The 26,576-nt window shown below is 49.9% G+C and overlaps 3 protein-coding genes across 22 annotated transcripts in view; 1 reads left to right on the forward strand and 2 right to left on the reverse strand.

Moving 5' to 3' along the window:
• Nucleotides 1-1,478: 1,478 nt before the first annotated feature.
• INSL5 (insulin like 5) lies at nt 1,479-4,441 on the forward strand. The gene is made up of 2 exons (XM_037404777.1): nt 1,479-1,681; nt 2,912-4,441. The coding sequence occupies exons 1-2, from the start codon at nt 1,507-1,509 to the stop codon at nt 3,151-3,153; spliced, it is 417 nt and encodes a 138-aa protein (XP_037260674.1). The 5' UTR covers nt 1,479-1,506; the 3' UTR covers nt 3,154-4,441.
• DYNLT5 (dynein light chain Tctex-type family member 5) lies at nt 3,243-6,171 on the reverse strand. Its single transcript, XM_037404373.1, has 3 exons — nt 6,012-6,171; nt 5,774-5,898; nt 3,243-4,955 (listed from the first exon to the last, which is right to left on the reverse strand). Exons 1-3 carry the CDS (start codon nt 6,169-6,171, stop codon nt 4,752-4,754), a joined length of 489 nt encoding a protein of 162 aa, XP_037260270.1. The 3' UTR covers nt 3,243-4,751.
• A 1,116-nt stretch (nt 6,172-7,287) lies between these two features.
• SGIP1 (SH3GL interacting endocytic adaptor 1) overlaps nt 7,288-26,576 on the reverse strand; it is a 64,491-nt gene continuing 45,202 nt past the window's right edge. For 11 of the 20 annotated variants that reach the window (XM_037403998.1, XM_037403999.1, XM_037404001.1 and 8 more), the window contains 9 exons: nt 26,036-26,162; nt 22,567-22,626; nt 17,108-17,219; nt 16,533-16,688; nt 15,710-15,842; nt 15,215-15,417; nt 14,576-14,640; nt 13,813-13,977; nt 7,288-13,273 (listed from right to left, as the gene is read on the reverse strand). In XM_037403998.1, the coding sequence (XP_037259895.1) occupies nt 13,251-13,273; nt 13,813-13,977; nt 14,576-14,640; nt 15,215-15,417; nt 15,710-15,842; nt 16,533-16,688; nt 17,108-17,219; nt 22,567-22,626; nt 26,036-26,162 (1,044 nt within the window). In that variant the 3' untranslated portion in view covers nt 7,288-13,250. Of the gene's footprint in view, nt 13,274-13,812; nt 13,978-14,575; nt 14,641-15,214; nt 15,418-15,709; nt 15,843-16,532; nt 16,689-17,107; nt 17,220-22,566; nt 22,627-23,482; nt 23,543-26,035; nt 26,163-26,576 lie in introns of those variants that run through there. The other 9 variants (XM_037404003.1, XM_037404014.1, XM_037404007.1 and 6 more) reach the window with 3 other exon arrangements.

The raw sequence follows: 26,576 nt of genomic DNA on the forward strand, positions 1-26,576 counted from the left end.
CTCTGTCCATTTCAAAGAAAGATACCCATTAAGGTGAATCATGTGTTAACCATTATTACAAATCTGAACAGAATACACCATATATTTTCCATCGGTGGTCATGACTGTTTACTTAACGATGCTACCAGTAAAAAAGACAAGCTTTCTGTCAAGGCTGTAACACACTGTAATTCACCCTGCACATAGTGTAAACTAATTAACTGTAACATTATGGTGCTGGAAAACACTTGTGGTGCTAGGAAGTGCTAAAGACCTCCTAGGCTCGTCATGTATTTTGTTCTTAAACATGGCATTTCTGACCTCATAATTGCCAAATTTTCTCCTTAAGGTGTTTTATTGCAATTATTTTTTTTTTTTATAAAAGCTTACAGCAACTGCAGCCAACATCCAAAACAATAGGAAGGGACCGCTCCCATAAGCGATCTGTTAACGTCTGGTCCCAGCACACAGTAACACCGCTCCATGCTGCTTTAGCAAACCCACCTTGTCTTTCAGATATTGCCAGAAAGAAAAGGGACAGCCAGGACTCCGACCTGTAGCTATTCTGTGCTTTGTTTAGAGCCATCTCCCTCTCTTTTCTACACCCTTGCCTCACTGCAGGGGCATGTGAGCCGTGCAGCTGCAGTGGAGCTCCTTCACTGCATCTGGTATCTGCGAGGCAAATACCTGTGGGTGCCGGCTGTCAAATGACTGCATTGCTCTGCAGAGTTTGTTACAGCGAGTTCACTGTGATCAAAAGCTCTGTGTGCTGCAGGGCTGTGTCCTATCACTTAGCACGCTAGGAACCATAGTGGGGTGCCTGCGGGCTTGAATGCCTACATTTGCCATAAGACCCCCTCAGTACCTGAGCTTCTCGTGAGCAACTGTCCAGCACTGGCAGGTTCCTCCAAAGCACCTGCTGTTGCCAGCCTAAGAAAAGGGTGCTTGGCAAGAGAACAAGGCAGGGGTAACGGAGAGGTACACAGCTGCAGATGCCACTGGAAGACATTAACTCCCTTTGAGTTTGGGATTGCTAACAGCAAAAGCCCTTAAACTTAAAAGACTGCAACTTAAAAAGTTGCTTACGTAGTGATAAAAGGCACGACTGGGCAACAGGCTGTGGTAGCACAGCCCTGTGGGAAATACGCGGAGACAAAACCCGTTATCTACAAATCAGGTAATAAACACCCGTTCATTTTTGCAGAACATACACATTAACAGTATTGATATAAGCCTGTACCCTATAAACATGTTATACTACATGTGTTCCTAGTGTAAAGCGGTTACGTAGTCTTAAGAAGTCTCTGATACCCAACCAAAATCCCAGCGTAAATCCCAAAGCACTTACAACATTACCGGAAACAAGCAATTAACTTGTTTTTAGCAAACATTAAGTCATCCTCAGAATGAGCCGTTACTCAGTGGAGCGGATGCACCGTCTGTATAAACGTGAGGACTTTAGCAGAACTCCCTACCTTGGCCTCGCAGGTCCCATCTGCCCTGCCAACACCCGGCCACAACTGCAACATGAGGAGCACGGTGCTGGCGCTGGCCTCACTCGCTCTCCTGGTTGCGGCAAGGGAAGCAAAAGGTGAAGGGAACACTGTGAAGCTCTGTGGGAGAGACTTTGTCAGAGCCATCGTCTTCACCTGCGGCGGATCTCGGTGGAAAAGGCATTTGACTGATTATCGCTACCTGTTTGGTAAGTACTAATTAATGCCTTACAGGCTTATCACCTCCTGCAAGGTGTGCCTGTCTCAGAGGGGATCAGGAAAAACCAGATCACCCACAGGCTGTACCTAAGGGCAGAGCTGTGCCCTTGGCTTCTGCTGCTCCCATAAATAAAAAACATTTAGATCAAGATTTTCCAAGACAACCTGAGGAACCAGGAGTGAAGCCCAAGGCTATCAGTGAAGATCTCTATGCCACGGCATTTTAAATGTCAGAGATGAGCTTTGCTGCAGTCAATGCAAGTTTTTTACCATTGTCCTCAGTAGGACACACTGCTTTCCCCACTAGAAACTTTATTACAACTTAAGAATATGATAAAATTAAGTTGAATACATACTCTGCAATTTAAGTATCTTCATGTGGTGTTGTATATGGTTTTACAAGCACATTTTCACGAAGTCAGAAAATACAGCCATTATGTGCACTGCTAGAAATTTGTTCTCTGATAGGTTAAAGTAACTAGAAAAAAGGAAATAAATGAGGCAGGTGACAGGAACAGAGGCTTTCTGTACTTTCAAAAAAAGGCAGATGTTACTACATGGAAAATTCTCTTATACTGGCAGCTTTAAACAAACATAAAGAGCGATGCCTCCTGCAACAGCACACCTGAGAGTCTGTTAAAGGAGAAGAAACCCCCACCACTAAACTAAGCGAGATAATGATTGTACCTTGATAAACTCCACACAGCAGTGCCCAGTCGCACTGTGGTATTTCACCCACACATGAATTACAAGTGTAATTTCAGTGGGAACATCCAGGAACTTTGAAATTGTGGGGTATCTGATGCCTTAACGCAGTACCTGCATTTCAGGAAACCCTACTAGCAGTTCCAGGTTAACCGGGTTAAGTGCTCAAGTGCCACTGATACGTCAAATCTGTTTTACCCTTCAAAGCAAATGCATTGGTCTAATACTGATAAGACAACTATTCCCACAAAGAACACTCTTCAATATAAAGCCAAAAATTACTGGGTTTTTAACATGTTAATCACAGAAAGTGGACCTCCCGGATCTATTTTAATACTGCCCTGGTGAGAACTTGGTGATCTGGTGCATCTCGGCTGTTCACATCAGAAACATGGAAAATAATACTTCCAGCTCCCTGGCAGCACACTGGTCTGCCTTTCCAGTAAAGATAAATATTATAAACTACTCATGATTCCATGACTTCTGATTTTTAGCTTCTAATTTTTACACGACAGAGGGTGAAACCCCCCTGCCTTTCTCACCAGAGAACAACATTTATGCTGACTCCTGGAGGTACACAGACCAGAGGCTGGAGACCATCGATGAAGAAATCCACAATGACAAGCCTGAGACAGAGCGAGACCTGCAACGCACCAGGAAAAAGTCTATGCTAAAAAAGCGTGAAGTAGCCAAATTGCTTACCACATCCTGCTGCAGCATCGGCTGCAGCAAGAGAGAGATCAGTTCCCTGTGCTAAAATGCAGCAGGCGGTGGTGAGGTTCAACATCACAGCTTTCACATATTAAAATAATCATGACATAAACCACAATTACATCAGTTGTATTCTTTAATTGTAGCTTTATTCTTTGGAGTATGCTAGGGAGTAAAGGCTGAATGTTAAACGTCATAGTGCAAACGGCTGCAATGACAGTTCAGGTTGCTGGCAGGGCCTGGCACACACTTTACTTCTGACAAACACCATTTAACGGGGATGGTTTCAAAATGCTTTTGTGCAGGTTGGGCTGCCTGGATTCCACAAAGCCTTTCCAGCAGTTGAGAGTTAAACTTTTAGTTGTGAGTTTAAATAATTCTTCCCATCTAACTACTGTTCTAGTTTCAGCTTTGCACACAAAATATAATACAATAAGCAAATTATTATACGCTTGTTCTGTTATGAAAGTCCAACAGCAGGTTTCAGCTGTGAAATATGGGTAGCAAAAAGCCTGTCTTCAGAATGAGAATAAAACCACCACAGTGCAGAGAGCTCTGTGCGTTGCATCATGCCGCGAGGCCCCTCTGCCAGACACCCACTGCGCAGGGGAACGGCAACAAATGAGACCTGCGCTTAGTCAGCACAGGCCCCTACACTGGGCAGGCAAACCCCACAGTTTATTTCCTATTCCAGCTGCTTCCAGTAATGTTTTCCCGATGTCTTACCTAGTGAACAGTTGATTTGCACCCAGGGAGACTGGAAATACCCTTCTAAGTTCAGAGGGTTGTACTTCCTCTCTTACCTATAGGCAGGTATCAGGTGAAAACCCCAATTCATTTCTGTTTTGCTAGATTCACGCACCTTCAACAGAAGGGCCCAGACATGTTAGATATATATACTCTAAACATAATATAATTGGAAAACATTTTTCCCTTGATTTCAAACACTGTGGGACTGAGCTAGTCGTCTCCAAGCAGAACTAGCCACCTTCTCCTGGCCATCTTCTTTGCTGTGCTCAGGGCTTTTCTTGGGGCTCAGGGGCAGCCAGGCCAGCCCTTGGCAAGCAAAGCTCCCGACTTGCTCTCTCTGCTGTGCTCCTGCCACAGAGCCCACCCGGGGCATCTCTGGGCCCCACAGGAAGGTTTGAAGGGATCCCTCTGCCCCCCAGGCCCAGCAGGGTAACTTGCAGCACTGAGGTCCCGCAGCTCGACAGGACACAGCACCTGCAACATAGTGTGTGCACAGAGCTGGGGCCACGGGGCCTGACACCCGCTTAGTTGCCAGCAAATGACATTTAATGGGGATAGTTTTAAAATGCTTTCATTTTACTTTCCGCAAATCCGTCTGTGGTTTCTACTTGAGGATCACGCAGTGAGGGTAAAATCAGGGAGAAAAAAAGTATTACAGGAATACCCAGTTCTAAAAGCAGCTAGAACCAGGTGTAAAACAGCATGTCACAGAGTCACCTCCCAGAGACAGCTCTGGGAAATGCAGTTATTACATCCACCACCAAAAGGCTTACAGTAACCACATTTCAAAACAGGTGAAAGTTGCCTTGGTCCTTCACAACCGTTTTCAACAACAGAAACAGGAAGAGTTAGGCTGAATGTTCATTTCTCCTGCTATTAAACTCAACTACATCCTCATTCAAAATAGACAGCATAGACATTTGCAAGAGCAAACAGTGAAGCATTCTTGAACACATACGATGAAAACGTATCGCTCACAGGATCCCAGAGGCACCTGCTTCCAATCTGCATGCTCTGCTCGTTCAGCTGCCCAATATGCGTCACCACAACAATCTTGTACCTTGGTATCATAAGGTCTTTTAACCGCGTTTTAATAACCTGCAAGAGAAAAACAAGTTTTGACACAGGTGGTACAGGGCTTTCGTTTTCTGGGACAAGCACAAGAGTCACAGTACTGAGCCCCTGCAACGATCCTGATGAGAATCTTTGAACTGCAGCATTTGAAACACCTGCTGCAGGTCTCCCCAGACCCGCAGACAGCATGTGTGCTGCTGTGTGGTGGTTTCACAAGAGACCCAGCACTCCCATCTGCTAAAACCAGGCACACCTTCCTGCTGGACAACTGAAATGCAAGCACAGATGCTAAGTAAGGAGTTACTGTATGTTAATGCCATATTCTCCTCCATGTGTGTTCATAGTTACCTGCAGATTACAGGGGGGAGAGGAAGGGCAGACAGTACTGCTTTTTTAATGCCAGTAAGCTCTTCTGGGCCAAATCAGCTGAACCACTCAAGGGTCACAACAGTTTTTCTCAGCTGCAAGACTGGGTTTAACAGAGAGGGACCTTGCCCAAGCATCACCGTGCACAATTCAGCCACCACCACAACTGACCTGTTTTGAAAAACTCTGATACATATTTAAAGATATGTTTCCAGACTGGCCAACCACAGCATGGAGCATTACTGAACTGTGTGCTCAGCCAGAGCCAAGGCTGCTCAAACAAACCTCATTGTTAATGTGTATAAGCCTGCACCTGCCTCCAAGCAACCCTTGGCACATCTGGGCAGCCTCCTGCAGCATTTGTTTTACACTTTATATGTATATTTGGGGACCTGCCCACACCACTGGCCGCCTCCCTGACACCCCGTCGAGGTGTGAGGACAAAATGGCCGCCCACACCTCGAGTGCAGCAGTACCTCTGCCATGTCCTCCACCATGTCCCTGCAGCGGGCCGGCTCGTAGGGCTGCTCCCTCAGGTAGCTCCCCACCACGTCCTTCAGGATACCGTCCACTGCTGCCACCGGGAAGCGCTCGGAGGGCCCTGAAGGGCAGGCGGTGAGTTTAAAGTCGGTTTTCTGAGGGAAAACCCACCGCGCTGAAGGGGCTTCGCAGCTCCCCTCGTCCCTCCCCGTAGCGCCCGGCCCTGGGACCTACCCGAGCGGGGGTCGCGGCCAGCGACTGGGCCCTGCATCCCCACGGCGTCTCCGCTCCGACGCTGAGGAGAGGCGGGGGCTGGCGGCCAGCGCCGCCCCGCGGCCCCCGGGGCCCGGCTGGGCCGCGCGCTCCCGCCCAGCGCGGGGGGTGCCGCCGCCATGCCCGCCTCTGCCGCGCGGCTGCCGTGTGGCGCGGCCCCTCGCAGCCTCTCCGGGTCCCGGGTGTCCTTGTGACTTCCGCGGGTCCCCACAGCCTCCTTGGGACCCGGGGTGTCGTGACAGCCTCCACAGGTCCCCACAGCTCCTTCGGGTCCCCATGGCCTCCACAGGTCCCCACATGTCCCTATAGCCCACAGAATTCCCTGTGAATCTTTATGGACCCCACAGGTCCCCACATGTGCCTACAGCCACCCGTACAGCCCTGCCATGTCCCCATGGCTTCCATGGGTCCCCTCAGCCCCCCCAGCCACTCATGTCCCCACAGATCCCATGCATCCCCCCCCAGCTCCAGCCATCCCCACGGTCCCTGTGGGTCCCCACATGTCCCCACAGATCCCATGCATCCCCCCCAGCTCCAGCCATCCCCACGGTCCCTGTGGGTCCCCACATGTCCCCACAGATCCCATGCATCCCCCCCAGCTCCAGCCATCCCCACGGTCCCTGGGGGTCCCCACATGTCCCCACAGATCCCATGCATCCCCCCCAGCTCCAGCCATCCCCACGGTCCCTGGGGGTCCCCACATGTCCCCACGTGCCAGCCCCGACCTGTCCCCAGCACACAGCGCCAGCAGCAATGACATTTCGGGCCAGGGACATGGCAGCCCCAATACCTCTGCTCGGCTCCTGTGCGTGCAAGCAAAGCTCACTCAGAAAAAGCAGTGGTTTACATTTTTTGTTTATTTTCAAGGAAAAAAAAGTCACATTTAAATTGCAACCCAATTGGTTATTTAATGTAGTTCTTATGTATAGAATTAATAAACTTTGTCCTGACATGGGGATTTATTTGTTGCAACGTTATGCATGGTAAATAATTGCATATTCAAGATTTTGTGAAATGGGTGACGGGGAGAATGGAGGAGAGACATTTGTAAAAAACGTTATTTACAAAAATGATATCCACATAGTCGTATTCTAATCTATAAGGCAAGTAACATTTAAAATATGTTGTTTTATGATTATCTTCAACAAGTCAATACAACACATTCATATTACCAGTGGTCAAATACAAAGCTTTGCTGCAATAGTCCGTGTGCAACAAACCTGTATGTCTTTTACAGTTTTTTTTTCTCTGAGAACAGTAGGTAAGCAGCAAAGTTTTCATCACAGACTAAGCAGTACCTAGGCCATCGTAGACTAAAGGTATAATATATCTCATTGCACGTTTAGGCAAAAAAGGCCAGCCATTAATTAACTTATTTAACTTAAATCTTAAAAATAGACCTGTGTATCTTAATCCACAAATATTTATAAACATTTTGTACATGAGGGAGATAGAGGGTGACACCCGGGGAATTCCAGTTCACCTCTGGGTTCAGAGGTGTCACGGCGAGGTTCTCCTGCACTCCATGCCCTCCACCCACCAGCCCTTGGCTGCAGGACTCGATTACAACCCGATTCGATTCCCCTCTCAGACCACGACTACTGTCTCCATACCTTTATGCCACCAAAGCAACCCGGTGATTTCATCAACTTTAGAGCGTTGTGGAGTGGAAGACCCCTCCTGCGTGGATTATGAACCCAACAGCAGGATGGCATCTCCGCAGCGATTTGCCCTGCATCCAGAAAGCGAAAGATTTCTAACGGAGGAATGAGATACTCTGAATGCCTCGCTAAAACCTGGAGCGTTTTATCACATACTGCCTGGCCTGTAGCAAAGTCCTACTTGTGTGCGAACATTTGAACAGTGTCGCCACACTAATGCTTGTGATGTTAAGAACAACTTTCAGCAGCATAATCGGCAGTCCCTCCCAAAAGTGATGGGTGAGGTCATGCCAGGAGGTGGGGGGTATTGCTGCAGATCTTTTTCTAGCTTTGCAGTGAAACAAGAATTAAAATACTGATGACCATAAAAACTCCCTGGCTCTGCAAGAATTACTTTCCTTGGGAAACTGAAAAAGAAGAAAAGAAGAATTCTGACTATGAAATGAAATCTTTGAGACAGTAATTTCTTACCAGGAAAGTACAATGTGATGACGTTATGTATTTTGGTCCTGGTAAGCTTCAAAATTAAGTTTTATAACTAAGGCATTTTCACATAAAAACAAAAAAAGGGTAGGGAAAAAAAATCACTCCATATTCAGTGTATGCTTTCTCAAGTAGATGTTGGGTGTTTGGATAACAGACTCGGGGGCTGGATTTCCAATAAAAAAAGGTGAAGTGTGGCAGGATTCTTCTGCAACGCAGAACTGCTGTCGGTGCCCAGTGGGGGCATGGGAACTGCGCTGCTGCAGAAAGAGATGGGGAACGGAGGGAGAGGTCTAAGGAGGGCTGAATGTTTTTAGTAGAAGATGTTTGACTCTTTCTTAGGTCATTTAAAATATATATCACCATTTCATTGCAGTCCAGCCATTTAAAAATGCTTCTGCTGGGAGAAAGTGAAGCGGTGATTCTTTATGTGATGTTCATGCTGCAGGGATCTCAGACAGAAGCACGGAAAGGCTTGCACGGTGGCTGCTGGGGTATGGCTGCGGTTCAACAGAATGCCATCGCTGGATGGTTTGAGTCAGATGGAATTAGGTAAACGAACGCAAATGCGACTTGCGGTGCCGTGGGCAGCACATCAAGGTCTCAGCAGGGACCTCAGCAGGAAAATAATCACCTGTGCAAGAGCTGAACAGTTTTTACGACTGGGAACTAAACAACTGCCCTGTGTCTCTGTGATCACATTAAAAGGAGAAGGCAGACAGGTCTCACCTGCAGGCGTGGGTGCCTTCAAAATGGTAAGTTTAAGCAGCATATTTCTCCGGTGTTCCTCATGCAGCCCAAACCCTGGGCACTGCTGTGAGAGATACCCTGACAGCATCCTGCAGCGAGGCTGCAATGGTGCCTGCAGCCTGCCCAGGAAACTGCCTTCCCTCCCCATCCCCTCCCTGCCTGGCCAAAACAAGATGTCATTTGAACATGAACTTTTTTCCCCACCTATGTTTTAAAAAACCTCCGCTAGATAAAACCTGAAAAGGCATAGTGAAGACAAAATTAATTTAACTGAAATACTGAATAACAGCACGAACATCTTGAAGTCCAGCCTGTGTCGGGAGGAGCGCGCAGTTGTGTAACTTCCTCAGTGCAAGATTCCATGTGACAAAGCTTTTGTGAGTGAAGCCGCACATGTACGCATGCAGAACTCACACCAGCTGGGCAGGAATAGGAGTTTAATGGACAGTGGCCTTACAGCAAAAATAAGAAGCTTTTTAACAGGAGACTGATATTTAAGAACAAATGCAAATGCCAAATGAAAAGCTTATTACTTGTCTGTCATACTAGGGAGCAATTTCATAGTTTTGAAGAAATATTGTTAAAGTAGAAAATTGGTCTGAAATATCTCCTGTGAGGAGCAGTGTTAGCTGGCTGAGAATCATGAATATTTGCAACAAACAGAAGAAAAGTTGGAAAAAAAAAAAAAAAAAAAAAAGACTAGTTCCTGCTCCTAACATCTAAAGACCCAAGTCTGCAGGTGTCCACGGGGAGAAATACTCCTGCTCCTTCAGCCAGCACTGTCACCCTGCAGGCATGGGCTGCTGGCTGCTACCAGGGACCCCAGAGGAAAATCCCTGAGGGCAGACGTGGCTGAGGACATGGTCTAAAGGGAAAGGTCCACAGAAGTAACCAAGCTAAAGCCTTTTTGTGCATGCATCACACCTATTTACTATTTGAATGCCTCCTTTAGCTATCCTTTTTTTTTACTTTTTTTTACTCATAGTGCTGCTGAGTTAAGGGGTGCCAGTGCTGGGCAGTGCTGGAGGGCTGAGCCCCCTTTTCAGCCTCAGCCTGACTTGGCCAAAGACCTGCTGGACCACGTGCTCAGAAACAGAGCACTGATGCTTAGGTCTAGAAATGCAGGTGACTTACAGCCTTTCCAACCCTCTGCTGACATAGCTGCTCTCTGCTAGCGGGCAGGGAGTACCAAACAGCGTCATTCCCTGAAGATAGTTTTTCCTAAAAGGAGTTGAAGCCTGCAGAGCTTGAGCGCCCTACATGCCACAGGTAGCGCATCCCCTGTGGCCTCTCTGCAGCCAGGGGCTCTCGCCGCTACTACAGGAGCTGGAATTGGGAATAAACATCCCTGTATTTACCCCTATTTGGTGCTCTCAGTTTAAGTCTGATATGTCCCAAGCTGCTGCCCATAATCTGTTTTCTGCTGACATCTTCTCAAACCCAGGCAGAAAAATGACCAGGCTCCTGCACTTCAGACTTAGAAACACAACTGGTCTGTTCCCCCTTCCCACGCAGGGTAGCGGTGGGGTGCCACGCTCATACCGCATGTGAGATGAACACCTGACACAATAAGCATCCCTGGGGCACTCTGCCGCTCTGCCTCCCTGCTCAGATGTCAGCAGGGCAGGAAAACTAAACCATTGACACAAAGCAGCATCTCCTCACAAAGGTCATGCTGGGAGGGAAAGGGGAGACACGCAGTTCAACGTTCCTGAGCAAACGCCTAACAAACTAAAACACTATGCAAGAGATTGGCAAAAGCGGTATGCAAAAAGCCTGTCCCAAACCGCCGGTTTTGGTCCCGGTGTCACGGGCTGGGAATAGCTGGATTTTGTCACCTGCGGGTGGCTGGAGGAGGACTGTGTCCCCACGGGGCTGCAAGTGTGCCGGCACACTGAACTCAGGTCTGCCTGCCACTTTGCCCCAGAAAGGGTTCAGGACTTTCTCATCTCTACACAGGCCACAGGGGCTGCATCCCAGCACCACCACGCACCCGGAGAAAGGGACCTCCGTTTTGCGGGACAGCACAAATGGGACAAGCTGGGGAGCTTTGGGTTATGGGTTTTTTAGTTTAAAAAGCATTTAAAAACCCAATGCTAATGTAAACACCTTGTCTTTCAAATGAAATATAAAGTAAAATATCTATGTTCTGGTAATATTTACATTATAAAATCCTTATTTTCAGGACTATGACATAGATCTCTCTCGGAAGATTGAGTTTATAACAATTGTACACAGCATGAACCAATTATGCAAAAACTGATTCTTAGATTTTGCCCTATATTCCTATGTCAGAAAGGGGTAGGTTACACAGTTTATACATATTTCCATTTCAGGGAAAAAATTATTAACAGAGTTGAACACTCTATCCAAGAGTACTGGCAAGCATACTTTCAAAAACTGCAAAGATGTATGAAGTTGCATAACTGAATTGTGCTTTATCTTCTGTGTTGATACCTTTTGTGAGCATGCACACAACTCAACCACCCTATTATACATATCTCAGTCTGGGAGTCATCTCAGAACTGAAATGTCTCCAGATTTTCTTTTAACATGAGCATGGATTTCTGTTTTACTTGCATCACTCCAAACTGCTGTGTGAGCAAGCACTTCCCAACATGCACAGCCTTAGGTTTTCCAATGCAAATGTGCAAGCCTAAGCCTGGCAACTTTTGCAACTGTAAAATTAGCACTATTTGTCATCTTGCACATTTCTGAAGTCTCTAGCACCCCATTCAGTGGGTGCTCCTATGCTTCTATGTGCATCTGAACAGCAACTACATTTAATTTCAAAGAGATTCCTTTTTTTTCCCCCCGTATCAACAAATTTTCCCATTCAAACAAGCTCTCCATCCTGGCAGACACTGCGCCATTCGTGCCATGAACGCTATCACCACATTGCCAGCAGTAGGCTGAGACCAGCATCAACTGGATATCAAACTAAACTGCATGGGCGATGCACAGAGATGAGCAGCACACAGTGTGGGAGCCTGGCTCCAAACCTGCGTCAGCTCAGGGAAAGCACAAAGGGACAATTTTTCCCTCACAGCCTCCAGTTTAGCCGTTCTGCGTGTTTTCCCACCTCTATGCGATAGCGGCTCCTGGTGCTGGCGAGGCAGGCTGCTGGTCTGCGGGCTTTTGGCAGCCCCCTGCACTGCCTCTGCGCCCCTGGCCCCAGCCCTGGCCCCAGCAGCTGCTGGGTGGCCCACCAAGGGTCAGGCTTGGGCCACGTTTGCTTTCCAGTGTTGGCACATCTATGCTTTCCTGACTAAAATGGGAAGGCGGGGTGGGGGCTGCATGTCCTTACAGCATTTTCCAGACCCATGGCGCTTTCAAAAATGGGGGAAAAAACCCAGAAAAAGTAAGCAAAGGAACATAGAAACACAACTGAAAACCTGGAGACTACTCGGAAAAATACATCCTTAAAAACAGCAATAACATTTCCGGACAGCGCTGTTAAGTCCAGTTTACTACCCAGCCTCTTTGCTTGCTCACTTCCCTATATGCATCTCTGCAAAACGTAAAGACACAGGGCAGAGAGAAGCACTCGCCGCCTGTGCACATGCTGCTGGGGCTCCTGATGGATAACCTGCGGCTGTAGGAGAACACGAGCATGTTCACGGAGGATTCTTGTAATGGGAATTTGAAGGAAATACTCTTTGTAGAAGTGACGTTTTCTGCATTTTGCTGGGATACTGTATTGGGAATCTCCACATTAAAAAGCAATATTTTTCTGGAGTTAAACCAGCTAAACCTGAAGACAGAGCTTTTTATTCATCACTGTGAGACATACTAAGGACTGAAGAAAAAGTAAATCAGCATGTCGGTTCTACTTAATTCTCTTTTTATGAGGCACCCCCTTCATAACAGCTATCAGTATTGTATTTAAATCGTATATATTGACAAAATGTAATCTACCTCTGTAAGCATTGTGCCATTCAACAGTACTACTATTAAATTTACATACCACAGTTTAAATTACATCCATTTCATGAATGGTAGAATGCTAAAACTCAAGTGTCTAACTGCCAAAATACAGCCTTACTGGAATGAGTACAATTTACAAATACAATAATTACATTTTAAAACCATTAACAATGTTACATCTAGAAGTAAATACTGTAGGACTGGTCAAGACGGTGTTTTCCAAGGAAAAAAATGCTGAAAGTTGTTGACACTTCCAACAGAAATGTCCCGAGTGCAGGATTTAGTTCATTTTCCTTAAACTGTAATTAAAACCCGTTCCACGCACAGCAGTCCTTGGGTATTTTCCATATTATTTTCCATAGACTTGCATAAGCTTCCATCAGTTATCAGCCAAGTATTTACCTAGAAATGGGATCAGAAATCAGCTGCGGGGAGGGAGCAGCCCCGGTTCCCAGGGGATGGCTGCCCGCCTCCACCGGCCCCACACCCGAGCTGCACACGGCAAAATACCTGTCTTTCTAGGCAGCAATGGGACAAAAGGAAAAATCCTGGCATTTCCCAGCAGCAATGGGGCAAAAGGAAAAATCCTGGCATTTCCCAGCAGCAATGGGGCAAAAGGAAAAATACTGGCATTTCCCAGCAGCAATGGGGCAAAAGCTCCTCCTGGAGATCCCCAGACCTTGCCTTCCATGCAGGACCCACGAGCAGAAAAGAGCACATGAAATTCAAGACTCTCTTAAGGGACCGAAGGATTTGTTTCATGCAAGGGAGCTTGTGCCCTTCTGCCATTGCCAGCCCCGTCACACCGTGCTGCGGCAGGACCTCTGAGCTTGAACAGTCAACAAATGCACAGCAAGGGCAGTCCCAGGCATGCCAGCACAGCCAGAGGGGACCATCAGGGACACTGCCATCCCAAGAGGAGCTTCTGGCAAGGCACCTACCTGCTGCAAACCTCTTCTTGATGAGGGAGAAGCGGTAGCCAGCGCCGACGAGCTCAATGTCGCAGCTGGACAGTGTGCTCCCCTCGCTGGTGAACTGCACGGCCAGGGGGGCCGGGGTGCTGGGCCCCTCCGAGAGCTGGAATCGGGCCAGCAGAGACCCCACACCTGCAATGCCAAAGTCCCACACGAGACCCTTTAGAAGCCCGGAGAGGCACACCGCTCATCCCAGGGCCAGATTTGCCAGCGAAGGCAACAAGATGCCCAACGCGCTGCAAGTGAAGCCCACTCCCACAGTTATACCTGACCGAGCAGCACCCCCGGGGGTGGACACAGAGGCAAACCTCCTCGTCCTCCCAGCAGATTTTTACTTTTCAGACACCCCAGCAATACGAAGCAGCTGAGCTGCATGGGTTACATGTGGAGAAGCGACCTGCTAGAGGCCGTAGTGCCCCTGGACGGGGACACAATGCGGGGCCTCAGCCTTCAAACGCAGAGAGTCAATGGAGCAAAAGACTTGGCAAACAACCACATCCAAAGCTGGTGTGTCAATACCCTTCCATCATGCCAAAATGGTTGGCAAAACAGTACCAGTGGCATGTAGCCCTGCTTCTCAAAGCTCTTTGCTCCTAGCTTTAAATAGCATCCTCCTCCGGCAAGCGCCGGCAGGAATCTGTGTGTCTGGGCTTGTATGCAGGCATGATAAACGGGTCACTGTCTGATTTTAAGTATTCAGAGTTAACGACATGCACATTTGCAGGATTACCTCCATTTTCTGACTTCTGAGAGATATCAGGGATCTTCCACAATACCCTTTGCTGTTCAGCATTCCTAAAAACACATGAAGAAGAGCATTTCTGTAGAAAACAAGAAATCACAAAGGAATCATTTGAATTTTGCTAAAGGCTGTGTGGGCTGGGGAAGCAGCTCTGGTGCCACTCCCCAGAGCTGCGATTTGGGGAGCTTGGCTTTGGGTTTGACCCCAGCAGGACAACCCCGCTCCTGCACTGCCGGTGAGCGATGGGCGAGAGGCGGTGAGGCCATGCTGTGCCCTGCTGCCCCACTGCAAATGTGCATGCCTGTGGCGGTGACAGCTGCGCGTCCCTCTGAGCCCCAGGTAAAAGCAGGCCAAAAACGAAATAAGGGTTGTTATTCGGCCACCTGCACGCACATGTTCAGCTCTGACTGCTTGTGGGAATGGCAAGAAAAAAACATCAGAGCGGGGCTGCGTGCTTCCTCCTGCAAAAGGAAGGCAGGCTTGGGAGCCAGCGTGCCCCCAGCTCCCACCAGCAGGCACCTCGGGAGCATGCCCCTGCTCCTGCAGCCAGCAGGCAGGGTGGCTGTTGTAGGCAGGGACATGGCAGAAGATAGCAAAGGAGCTCTTTACCAGGTGAGCAATTCCTACCAGACAGCAGGAGGAAGCACAGCTTGAAGTTTGGTTACTCCTCCGTCGACTGGGACAAGGAACTGGACGTTGTTTAGAGCTACCGGTGTGGTCATTGCCTCTGTATTGTATTTGTAGTCGATGCGGAGGTCAGTGCTTGCAGGGTCACACCGCCAGCTCACTGCAAGGTTTAATGGAGTAGACTGAATACCCTGGGCAGATACCTTCCAAAATGACAGAAAAAACATTTAGTTTCCAAAGGGGTGAAGGGAGAAATCCCATTTTACAGATGTGGTAATTGCATTTGGTTTCAGAGGAGGCAATGCCTTGTATTCTCATAGAAAGTTTGTACTGGGCTCAAAATCAGGCAAGCTAGTGACATACAGAAGGGACTAGCGGGATAGCATGCCCCCACCTCATGTTATCTCCACTCTGCACTAGGGAAATACCATCTTTTACATCTATAAGTTAAGCACACAGTTTTGGCACGGTTTTATCGCACAATAAAACCCCTACCTGGTATTTGAGCATATCCACATTGTAATAGGTGGCCTGTGGTTTCTGTTCCGATACCTTCTTTAGGTGAGTCATCAGATTTGGCATGTTGACCCAGAACTCCTTCGTGTTGGCATCACTCTGTACATTGTCACTGCACAGGGGGAGAATTAACCCTTCACGTGAGCTGCCTCGGCAGAAGAAAGCTTTTCTACAAAGCATGCAGGACAGCAGTGCTGGCTGCCAGCTGAGTCTGCATTTAATCCCACATTTAGAGAAATCATAGAACTGTTTAGGTCGGAGAAGATCACTGAGTCCAACCGTTAACCCTGGGCAGCCAAGCCCACCACTAACCCATGTCCCTAAGTGCCAAGTCTACACACCTTTTGAACACCTCCAGGGATGGGGACTCCATCACTGCCCTGGGCAGCCTGCTCCAGGGCTTGACAAACCTTTCCATGAAGAAGTTTTTCCTAATATACAATTTAAACCTCCCCTGGTGCCTCCCACCCACACATCTCTGGCTTGTCCTTGGATACCTCTGGGGAGGCACAGCAGATACAACCTGCAGGTCATCTCGTTTTGCAAACAGGAGGTCTAATGAGCAGAGCGAGGCACAAAACAAGCAAACCCCATCACAGACTTTGCTCCTCTCTGCTGATGCCTGGCAAAGGGGCTGCTCTCAGAGGGAGTACTTCAGCAAATATTTAAGGGCTTGAGAGTTTCCTTCCCCGGATCAGGGCAGGCTTCCAAGGAAGATACTTCGGGCCATGTGCTTTTGCAAAGCACCCAGCTTTTCTAGAAACCTGCCTTCCTTTGGGATGCTGGTGAGGCAGGGGCTTACCAGCAGAGGAGCTGGGGGTTTGGCAGGACGTGCTCCAGCCTGTTGTAGTTCAGCACACGGAAGGTGAGCACGGCCGGAGCAGGGTTGTTGGCAAAGTGTCGGGTGATGCCCGCTGGGAAAGACAGCACCATCTCCCCTGTGATCTTCACGATACACCTAAAGCGCCAAACACAAAGCCCAAGGGGGAAGAAAAACAGGGGGGCTCAAAATGCAGCAGGAGGGGAGGGCTCGCACCAGGGACAGTGTGGTGACAGCTCCCCGCCTCCCACCCGCTGCACTAGGGAAACGAGCCTCTTGTGGTCCTAAACCAGAGAAAGCTGAGACTGCAGCAAAGGATGGCAGCCTGCTAGGGAAGGGGACTGATGCTCGTGGGGATGTCCCAGGAGCATCCTGACCCTGGACACCACCTGGTGCAGTGCACTGACATCCCAGCACGCACGTGCCGAGCCCAGAGCACCTCCTGTCCTCCCTCCCCACCCCTCAAGATGCTCGCCAAAGCCTTGCCAGCACCCCATACCTGTCCCAACCCCAGGACCCCCCTTATCGACACTCAGGCCCTGTTGGTCAGCACCTACTTGTTCGGGTCGGCCCCTTTGAAATACGCGTTGACAGTTTCAGTGAAGGCGGCGGCAACGGGCAGGGTGTCCTGTGCCCCCATGGTGAGGGGGCTGGGTCCCCGCGAGGAGCCTGCAACAGAGCAAAACCCTCCACTTCTTACGTGCAGAGAGAAACAGCACCAGTCCCCCGCCAGGGCTGGGGCAAGAGGGTGCTCACCCAGAGCCCCCGCCTAGCTTTATGGGCAAATAGTAAGAAAAAGTCCCCCAGGCTTTGATCGAGGCTTTAAAAAAAATTCTTTCCCCCACCCCGCAAAAGCAAGCAAAGAAAACAATGAAGGAGCCCCGGCCATGAGCAGCATGCGGGGCAGCGGCACCCCCGGCACGGCTCCGGAGGGCTGCGCACGGCAGGCTTTGCATGACAGTTTTTGCAGTAGGACTCTGTGCCCCAGCAAGAGGGGCTGGGGAGATTCCTTGTCCCTTGTCCAGAGAGCTCAGGCTGCCTGTGGGAAAGCGGGGTGTCAGCAGTCTCCCCCTCCGATGCTGTCTGAACTCCTGCCTGAGGGAACCCCAACCTGGGGGGACCCCTGCGACCCCTGGCACGCTCCCCTCTCCTGCATGGTGTGCCTGGCAAACCCCCCGCATGGCTGCTCACCCCACAGAGCCTGTGGGACGCTACGGCAAATCTGCAAATCATCAGAAATCTGGAACTGCGGAGGAGAACGTGGGACTCTGGGTGCAAAAGCTAGAGCAATCAATCCGTGGTTTATTTAGAAGAATAAAAAGAAAGGGGAAAAGTTTGCCTCGGTCGTGCTGTGTGTCCATGGACACTGGCCAGACCCTAAAATAATTCAGTCCCGTGTGATCGCACAGATCTATTTCCCTTTGCTGCCCAGGAATGCTGTTTCCAAAAAACATTTGAGGATGAAAGCATCACTGCAAGCGTACACCAGAAGCCCTGGGCATGCTGGAAACCCTGCGTGGGGGTCAACATCCCACTCCCTGTGCCTGCCACCAAGAGGAGCGCGAGTGGGGGCCGTTGGCATGGCAAAGCTCTCGCCTCTCCCCTGGCAAAAGTGCCAAAAGATCAGCCCAGGGTTAGTGCCTGATCACCCACCTGACATATGAGATGCTGATCCCCCAAGCACCCAAAAAAGTCCTTGAGAGGTCACCACCCCTGCCCTGGCATCGCCAGTTCAGCCTTATACATTTTTCTGTAACGCACCATTTTGGAACCTTTTTTTTCTACCATAGTCTGGCTGTCAGGTTAAGCACAAGGATTATTTTGCCCCAAACCAGGGAATGGCAAATGCCTCTGGAGGGGCAGCTTACCCAGGGACCCCGACACCCCCTTACTCCGTTACCTTCATTTGCAGGGTCTGAGTCAGACAGGTGAGACAGGCTGTTAATTCAGCCCAGGGTTTTGTTGCTTCAGCCGTACAAGATTAAACGCTGGCCTGGGGAAGGGCAGCACCTCCGCAGGCCATGGGGCAAGGGAAAAGCAAAGCAACTGACTGAACTGCAGCGCGTTTCTGGTAAGCTCCTGCTTTTCTGCCTAGACTAGCTCCAGAAATCATCCCCTCCCTTCTCTATCTGCTGCTTCCCACCGCTGCTCCGTTGCCTGTTGCTTTTTGCCTCGTGTCTGAGCAATCTGCTGTGGGTTTTGTGTGACATACAGCAAGGTCCTGGCTGGATGCTGCAAATTTTGTGCAAATAAATAATAGGGTTTGGGCACGGGAAATCAGGATTTGTAACATCTCCTGGGGAAAGCACTTCTGTCACTTAAATTACACTTTTTGAGTTTTGATATATTAATTGTGAAAAACCATGGCATTTGCAGACGAGGAGGATTCCTCACACCTTACAAATGCATCCATGCAGGCAGCGCGTTAATGTATAAAACCAAAGTTGCTCTTTCCTAAAGGCACAGATGAGCCTCTGGCACTGGGATTTTCCCTTCAAGCATCTAACGTAGCCTAAAAGGGTTTAAAAAAAAATCAATGCAGGCACTTATCTACCTCTTGGTCATACGTCTTAAGAGATGGGGGAACCGGTGGTTCCAGCCACAGCCCTGAACGCTGATGCTCAGTGAGTGCCACGTAGCTGGCTGTCCCAGCACACGGGACAGGCAGACTGAGCATCTCACCCCACACGACAGACCCCTCGCCATGCATGCGTTAATTACCCTAATGACCCCAGGGAGGCAGCCTGGGCTCCCCAGGCCTTCTGCTTCTGAGGACACAGCCCCTGAGCTGTGTGTCAGGGACGAAGCCAACATCTCCTTAATGAGCAGGTACTTCACACCCACGCCAGCCACATGCGCGGGCACGGGCAGCTCCCCAAAGCCACCCAGCACGCAGATTATCACAGCCATGCTGCAATGCCTGACTGTGTGGCAGAGGGGACATACCACCACAGACTGGCACGGTAACATGGCTTTCATAAATTCTTTCCATGGACACCACAGGTGGGCTGGCAGAGAGCGCATCCTGGCTCCCCACACCCAGAGCAATGACCTCTCAGCGCATCGGACGCGGCGGGATATTCTCATCACATCCACCCGGAAGCACATAAGAGATTCAACACCATCGATGCAGGCTGGCTACAGAGGGGTGAAACGTGGAGGTACCACCCTGCGGAGGAACATCAGGCTTATCTCGGCGGGGAAGGTGAGAAGAAGGTCTTTAGCCATCCCACAGCAGCGAAGTGCATGATCTGTGCCAATATAATCATTATTCTTTGCGAGAGGAAAAAACCCACCTCCCAAATGGAATCTGCACCCTGGCTGCAGCTGGGTTTAGCCCAGACCCTGCACCAGCGCACCCAACGATGGGTAGGCATCTCTCACACCAACGTGCCTCGTCCCTGATTTTCAATCTCAGCTCTTCCACCATTTCTCTGTACTTATATGAGATTTCTTCATTCTCCAGAATGAAAAATAGTACGTGCAAAAATAAACTGGCTCGTCTCACATATCTCTATTGCCAGGCTCAGCTGGCCTTTGAAAATCTGAGTCCACATGAACCGCAACAGCAACAAAACATCCTCCACATTTCTAATCTGACTTGGAATAAAAAAAATCACACGGATGTAATGTAATTGGCATTCAGCATTCTTGGCTCCCTCCACTCTTCCTTCAATAACCTATATATTCCTTTCTTAATGGCTTCAGAGACTAAACAACATTCTTAATAAAAACTTCAATGTAGAAAGAAAAGTATAATCTCTTTTAGACCCTAGAATTCTTTCCCAGAAACTTAAGAGACAGTTCTAGTTACTGTGGCACACCTCCACCAAAAACCCGACTCGCCAGCAACTGCTTCAGAAATTTTTTTTTTGAAAAATTTCATTTTGGCAAAATGACTTGATAACACTGGGGTTTAAAAAAAAATCAACTTTATGGAGCTTTGGGTCCTGCCATAAGCAGCACCCCAGGTTCATTTGCCTTTTTCCTTGCACAAAGATGGAAAACACGGACGCAGAGTAAGGGCAGCCGAGTACCAGCTGAGCACGTGGCTCTGCCCATGTGCCCGGCAGAGCATCCCCAGCGCTGCACCGCATCTTCGCACACGACAAACCATGCCACGCTCTGCAAACACACATATCTTAGCACAAAAATCCCCCAAACCCAGCAACAAAAAGACAACTTCCCTTCTGTCATTTCATGCCCTGAGTTACAGGTGCTGAACTCACCAGATCTCCTTTTACCTCCCTCGAGATGAGCGCTGAAGTTTAGCTTTTTTTTTTTTTTTTTAAGTCAGACTCAAAGATGAAGGGCTAGATCAGGGAATCCAGCATTTGGAAGCATGATAGCTCCTTCTGGGAGATGAGATGAGCCTGGAGGCAGTGCCACGCTCTTGCAGCCCTGCTGCTGTGCCAGCCGGCTGGCATGCCCTGAGCAAACCCACCCCCCTGCTCTATACTGTCCACACTGCCAGAACAAAGGAGCAGAATCAAATATACCATTCAAAATCACTAAAACACAAGACCACAAGAAAACCCCCAAACACTAGACGTGCTCGCAGCACTGGAGTGAGTGAAGGGAGGAGGAAACGCAGAGCGGGGGTCAGTGGGGATGCGCAGTGCCGGGGTACGTGTGCTGAGGGTGATGCTGGAAGGTGGCGGCTTCAACCCAGCAATGAGCTGTCCCCATCCCCGCTGTGCTCGGCTCTTCCCCAAGCTCCAGGTGGGCAGGTGGCACCCGGGAAAGGAAAACCCAAAACCGCTGGAAACAGCAAAACTGCAATGAGCGTTAGGAGGAAGCCATTCCTCCGTGGCCCCCTCCCAGGTCTAAGCTGGGAGCTGCTGTTGGAGCAAGGACCTCAGGGCCTGGCTGCTGGGGCTGATTAAAAGGTAGGAAGGAGGAAAAGAAGGAACCAACCGCCCTGGTCACCACTGCCTCCATCCCTGCCTTCTGCCGCCGCTATGGCATCGCGCTCACCAACCTGGGGTTTGCTCCATGAAGGCAAGCAGCCCGGCAGCGCAGCCCCAGGTCACTTGGCTGTTTGCTGCAGGGCACACGCTTTACGGACCACACGCTCTGAGAGAGCAAGACCCATGGGGACCATGCTCTGGCGTGCCCTGTGCCAGCATCCCCCAGATAGCCCCAGCCCAGCTCTGCCTGCAAGCTCCACAACAGCTTCAAAGTGCTTCCTTTGGGTTTTAAAGCACCTATTCCTGCTGCTAGCCAACCTCCATGCTTTGCTTTTCCTTTTTTTAAAGAAAAATATTGTCACGGTGTCTGTGAGATGAGGCTTTGTCTAAAGCCTTGGAGCTCTGGGAGTGGGGCTGGCCACCCAGGCACTTGTGCCCCTGGCCCTCTCAGAGGCGTGATGCTGCTCAGAGAAGCTGCCATCTGCCCCAAAACAAACTGTCCTCCTCCTGCATCCTCCCCGACGTGCCTTCTCATCACCGAGGGACCCCAAAACCCACACCGCCTCCAGCCAGCCACCCCAGCAGCACAATGTAGCGGCATTTCAGCTACGCTTGCTGGCAGTGCCGGCATGCTGCCGACCCCTCACCGTGGCAAAATCTGATGGGAAGCGAGGAAGGGGCCCCACCTTGGCAGAGAACCTGTCGCCCTTTGGTTTTTAATTAACCGCACTGTGCCACAGCACACTCAGGGTAATGAGCAGCTCGCGAGAGAGAGTATAGAGAAGCCCTGGTTGACAGAGTCAAGTTCCTCGGCAGTGCAAGTGGTTTTGCTCTCTGGTTTTCACCACAGTCTTGGTATGAGAAAGTTCTTTTGGGTTTTGGTTGGTTTTGGGTTTTTTGTTTTAATAAATAAGTAGGGAGACGGATCACCAGGACAAATGGAATAAATCAAATCAAAATTATTCTGGTTGAACTTGCGATGTCATCTAAGTAGCCATAGCATTTTGCACGGAAAGCCGGACTGGAGCCTTTGAAGGAAACCCCGGGAGTCGGAGAGCAAGAGCAAGGGGAGCAAGTCGTTACCGGGTATGCTATGCACTACTTACCTTCGAAAGTCAAATAAAACTTTCCTCTGTCAAACCAAACGAGGGAAGGCTGTTCATTCTCTGTATGGCCAGGAGTTGAAGCGGGATGGGAAAGGTTAAGGAGAGGGAGAGAGAAGGACACAGTGTGAGTCACAGAGCAGGTCATTTATCTCGCTACAGGGAGGGGCGAGGCGCTGCAAGCCATTCACGTGCAAGGAAAGGGGGGGCTCTTAAACTCTGGTTTTGGCTTAGGAAACAGAAAGCAGAAAGCAAAGCTATGGAAGCCCAGATGGAAGAGTATCTTTGCCCGCTTGGGAAGGATTTTTAGGGGGGTGAGGGGGTGTCTTTTTTTTTTGTCTAGAGTAGAAGAGGCTTCTCGGTTCATGCACTCCGTCAGCATATTCTAACTGCACTGAATTCGGCAAACACGCCTTCTCGTCTTCGCCTCCGGTGATGTCTCTGCTGTGCTACAGCAGCAGCAGCGAACGTCTCCCAGTGGGATGCTGCAGCTGCATGCCACACCGGTGCGCAAAATAAGTGACAGTGAAACGTAGGTATTTTCTGTTGCATTTCAGGACATAAAACTTGCAGATAAACAGACACACGCACACAAAGCAGGAGACGCCTGGCTGGAATTTTTCCTTTCTCATTACAACCACCAGCTCCCTGCACTCACACCGCCTCGAAAGCCACGTTAGACACCAGGTACTGCTGAAATAACTATGGGTAGGGGGTAAAACCTGGCTTTTTGAGCTGTTATATTAACCCTTTTGAATTCAGGAGGTGATAGCCTTTCACCTCGTGGTTCTTTTTGTCACTGAGAAACTGTCATGCAAGGTGCTGCGAGCAGTGGGGTGCTGGGGCTCGGGCACTCGGGGTGCCCGCAGCCGCCCACTCCGAAGCGAGATGTCTCAAAAGTGCCCTGCTAGTACAGTACCTGCAGGCGTTTCACAGCGCCTTTCAAACGTGGGCAGTTTGTCAATAAAAGCATCATCTTCTGATAACATAAGCAGAAGAAATGCAAAGGAAAGAAAAAAAAAAAAAAAGAATGAAAACACAAATCCCAAATGAAATCAAGCAGCGCACTCTATCAATGAAAAGAGACAGAGAGGGATTTTAACGAGAGAAATAATGGAAGGAACGCCGACACAGAAGTAACAGCTTCTTTCTTTGCAATAAATTATTCAGACTGCACATGCAACCACAACGAAAGCAAACCAGACCAACACAGAGGACAAATAAATAAAATAACGCTTCCACATGCTCTTGGACAAACTCCGTCGGACTTTGCCACAGCAAACGAGCTGGAGCGCGTGGTGGAGCCGGACCTGGCGGCAAGCCGAGGGCTGGGGGCAGCCCCGTGCTACCCCCACAGGACCCACAGCGACCCCCAACCTGCTGTCCCTGAGCCCCTCCTGTGCCCTGCCCCCCTTTCACCTTATCTTTTCCTATCTCTGCACGGCCAGCCCAGGTGTCAGAAGCATTCCCTGCTCCGCTGAGGGTTTGCAGCCCGGTGCAGCCAGGCGAGCACTACGTGGGTGCTCGCCCAGCGCTGCTGCCCAACCTCACCCCGGCTGTCTTGGTGGTGGGGACAACGGAGAGATGCTTGGAGTGCCCCGGCATGGCCCCCAACCCCTGCCTGCCCCTGCCTGGCTTTTCCCAGGCCAAATCCTGACAACACGGCACCCACCACTGGCTTTGCATGGAGCTGGAATTGCAAACCCTGCAACCCGGGGGCACCCCTCCTGGCTGCCCTGCTCGGGGTCTCTCTGCCGAGGGGTGACCTGAAAGCTCTGAATTTTGGCTCTTTTTCAAGCAAAGCCCCTTTGGAGGGGGTGGGAGCCACTAGAGCCAGCGGGCACAGCTTCTTACCCCGCAGCCGCGTCAGCCCCTGCTGCTCAGGGTGGGTAGGTCATTAAAAACATCAAGCAACAATTTTTGTTCACAAAAATATGTGTCAGGGAATAAAAACAATAAAAATTAAAATGAGAGCCTAAGGGACCCATCGCCTGCTCAGTCTACAGGACCATCACACAGCCCCCATTTCAGAGCCACTTTGCCCGGCCTCCTGAAGCCCCCCCAGCCATCCCTGTCCTCAGCCTGGCTGCTCTCCTCCACCAAAATTGTGTTTACCGCCCGCAGCTTGCTGCCAAAGCTGCAGGACAGTGGGCACAGCCAGGACCGACAGCCGATACACCGGGGATGCTCGGGGCTGGCTGGCCCCTTGCTCGAGGTGCGGTATTTTTTCAGCAGCATGCTGTGACAGTGACCAACAGCCGGCGAACAGGTACAAGCGTCTACAACACCTCAAGAGTGAAACAAACAACAGGATGGAGACGCAGGTTGAAGACTCCGGCAAACCTACAGGGAGGGCTCAGGTGGGTGCCGGCACCACGGGGACGGCATCCACCGCATGGCTTGGGCCATCCCATCGCCTTCCAGCCATCGGGATGGTGTTAGGGTGGTGATGCTGCCGCTCCCCACGGCTTGGACGGTGACAGCCGGTGGGAAACGCCGCAGCCAGGACACGAACACCAGCCCGGTCTGAGGTTTTCAGGAGAGCCGGGGTTCAGCTCCCTGCGCAGAGCCTGCCACCCCACACCGGCAGAGGCCTGCCAGCTCCCTCCCTGCCGCGCAAACCGAGAGTGCTCATCACAAAAAACAGAAGAGGAAAAAAAAAAAAAAAAAAAAAAAAAGAAGGAAAGTGTTCCTGGCACAAGATGGAGCTGCGGGAAGCGAGGGGCAGTGGGGCTGGCGGCCCGGCAGGATGACAGGTACGCGGAGGAGGGAGCACTGGCAGCCGGGGATGGGGGGGGTGGGGAACAGAGGGAGGCACAGAGGGTCGCAGCACATGGAGCCTGGGAGCTGCCAGCCAGACTCTATTCACATTTCTTGTCCCAGGCCCTGGGGGACACTGGGGGGGGGGGTTGGCAAAACTCATGTTTTTCAGGATGTTCCTCCAAAAGAAAAATTACAGCCCTTTGTTCTGGTCTAGGACCTGTCAAGGTACCGGTTTGGAAGAACCTTTTCCAAGGTCTCGTTTCCCACTGCCTCTCTACGGGGAAGTATGAATTTAGGACATTGAAAGAGATTTAATATTAGTCGCCTCCTGGATCCCAAGGTCTGGCTTCCAGCCGCCCTCCCCTCCATCTACAAGCATTGCCCACAAAAAAAAAAAAGCTTATTTGGACCAAATTTACAGACCATAAGCACATTTTATATTATATTTCACTTAGTGATAGCCCCTGCCTTCACCAAACATTCATCTTTCACAGCATTTGGAGCTGCCACAGAGAGAGCTTTCCCTAGCAGCATCACCTTTGTGATCCGTCACCCCCCCCTCAAATCCCTTTTTGCATTTAAAAAATCTGATGAAAACTAATGAGCGTGAACCCAAAGAACAATCTAGCAAATGAAAAGGTTTCAGGAATCTTTTAAGCACGTTCAGAGGTAGGAAAGGTGAAAGAACAGCAGTGCTGTATGTTTTTACCAACGGTGGGAGTGGTGGCTGCACTCAAGGAATTGGTGGAAGATATGGAAGAAGTACTTTCAGCACGGGCTAAAGGTGCTATCGGAGGAGGACTGGATGAGTGAATAGGAGGGCTAAAAGGCCTGGACTGTAGGAAAACATAAAATAACAAAAGGTTAAAGAAAATATCCACAGTAACATTTGCATCAAACAAACAGAAGCTTTATTCTGTAACCCTCTGTGCCTCCAGGCCAGGCTCCGCTGACATCCCAGGGCTGACTTAGTACAAAACTGAACAATTTTAGTTCTTTCAGTGCCAACAGCATTTTAGTCCAAACTTAAAAAACTGGCAGATGATTCCCACTGTCTCGTGGGTCCGTATGTTGGAAATCCTCATCCTCACTAGGGATGGGAGGTCCAGGGGCCACAGGATGGGTTTAAGGCACTCGGCATCGGGGAGGAACAGTGCCACCACATGCTAGCTCGCCAAGGAGCTGCTCAGTGCGTCCTTATGGATCCTTTAGGGATAACTGTATAACCATAACATCAATCAAAAAATTCT

This window comes from Falco rusticolus, chromosome 11 (genome assembly GCF_015220075.1).
Source record: "Falco rusticolus isolate bFalRus1 chromosome 11, bFalRus1.pri, whole genome shotgun sequence".
Taxonomy (NCBI): Eukaryota; Metazoa; Chordata; class Aves; order Falconiformes; family Falconidae; genus Falco; species Falco rusticolus.

What these genes read in the sequence shown, in the direction of transcription:
- INSL5 (XM_037404777.1), top strand. Translation starts at nt 1,507, where the DNA reads ATGAGGAGCACGGTGCTGGCGCTGGCCTCACTCGCTCTCCTGGTTGCG. An exon ending in TGATTATCGCTACCTGTTTG is followed by an intron (nt 1,682 to 2,911) that starts GTAAGTACTAAT and finishes TTTACACGACAG; the next exon opens with AGGGTGAAACCCCCCTGCCT.
- DYNLT5 (XM_037404373.1), bottom strand. Translation starts at nt 6,171, where the DNA reads ATGGCGGCGGCACCCCCCGCGCTGGGCGGGAGCGCGCGGCCCAGCCGG. An exon ending in TGGCCGCGACCCCCGCTCGG is followed by an intron (nt 5,899 to 6,011) that starts GTAGGTCCCAGG and finishes CCTGCCCTTCAG; the next exon opens with GGCCCTCCGAGCGCTTCCCG. An exon ending in TGGTGGAGGACATGGCAGAG is followed by an intron (nt 4,956 to 5,773) that starts GTACTGCTGCAC and finishes TTTCTCTTGCAG; the next exon opens with GTTATTAAAACGCGGTTAAA.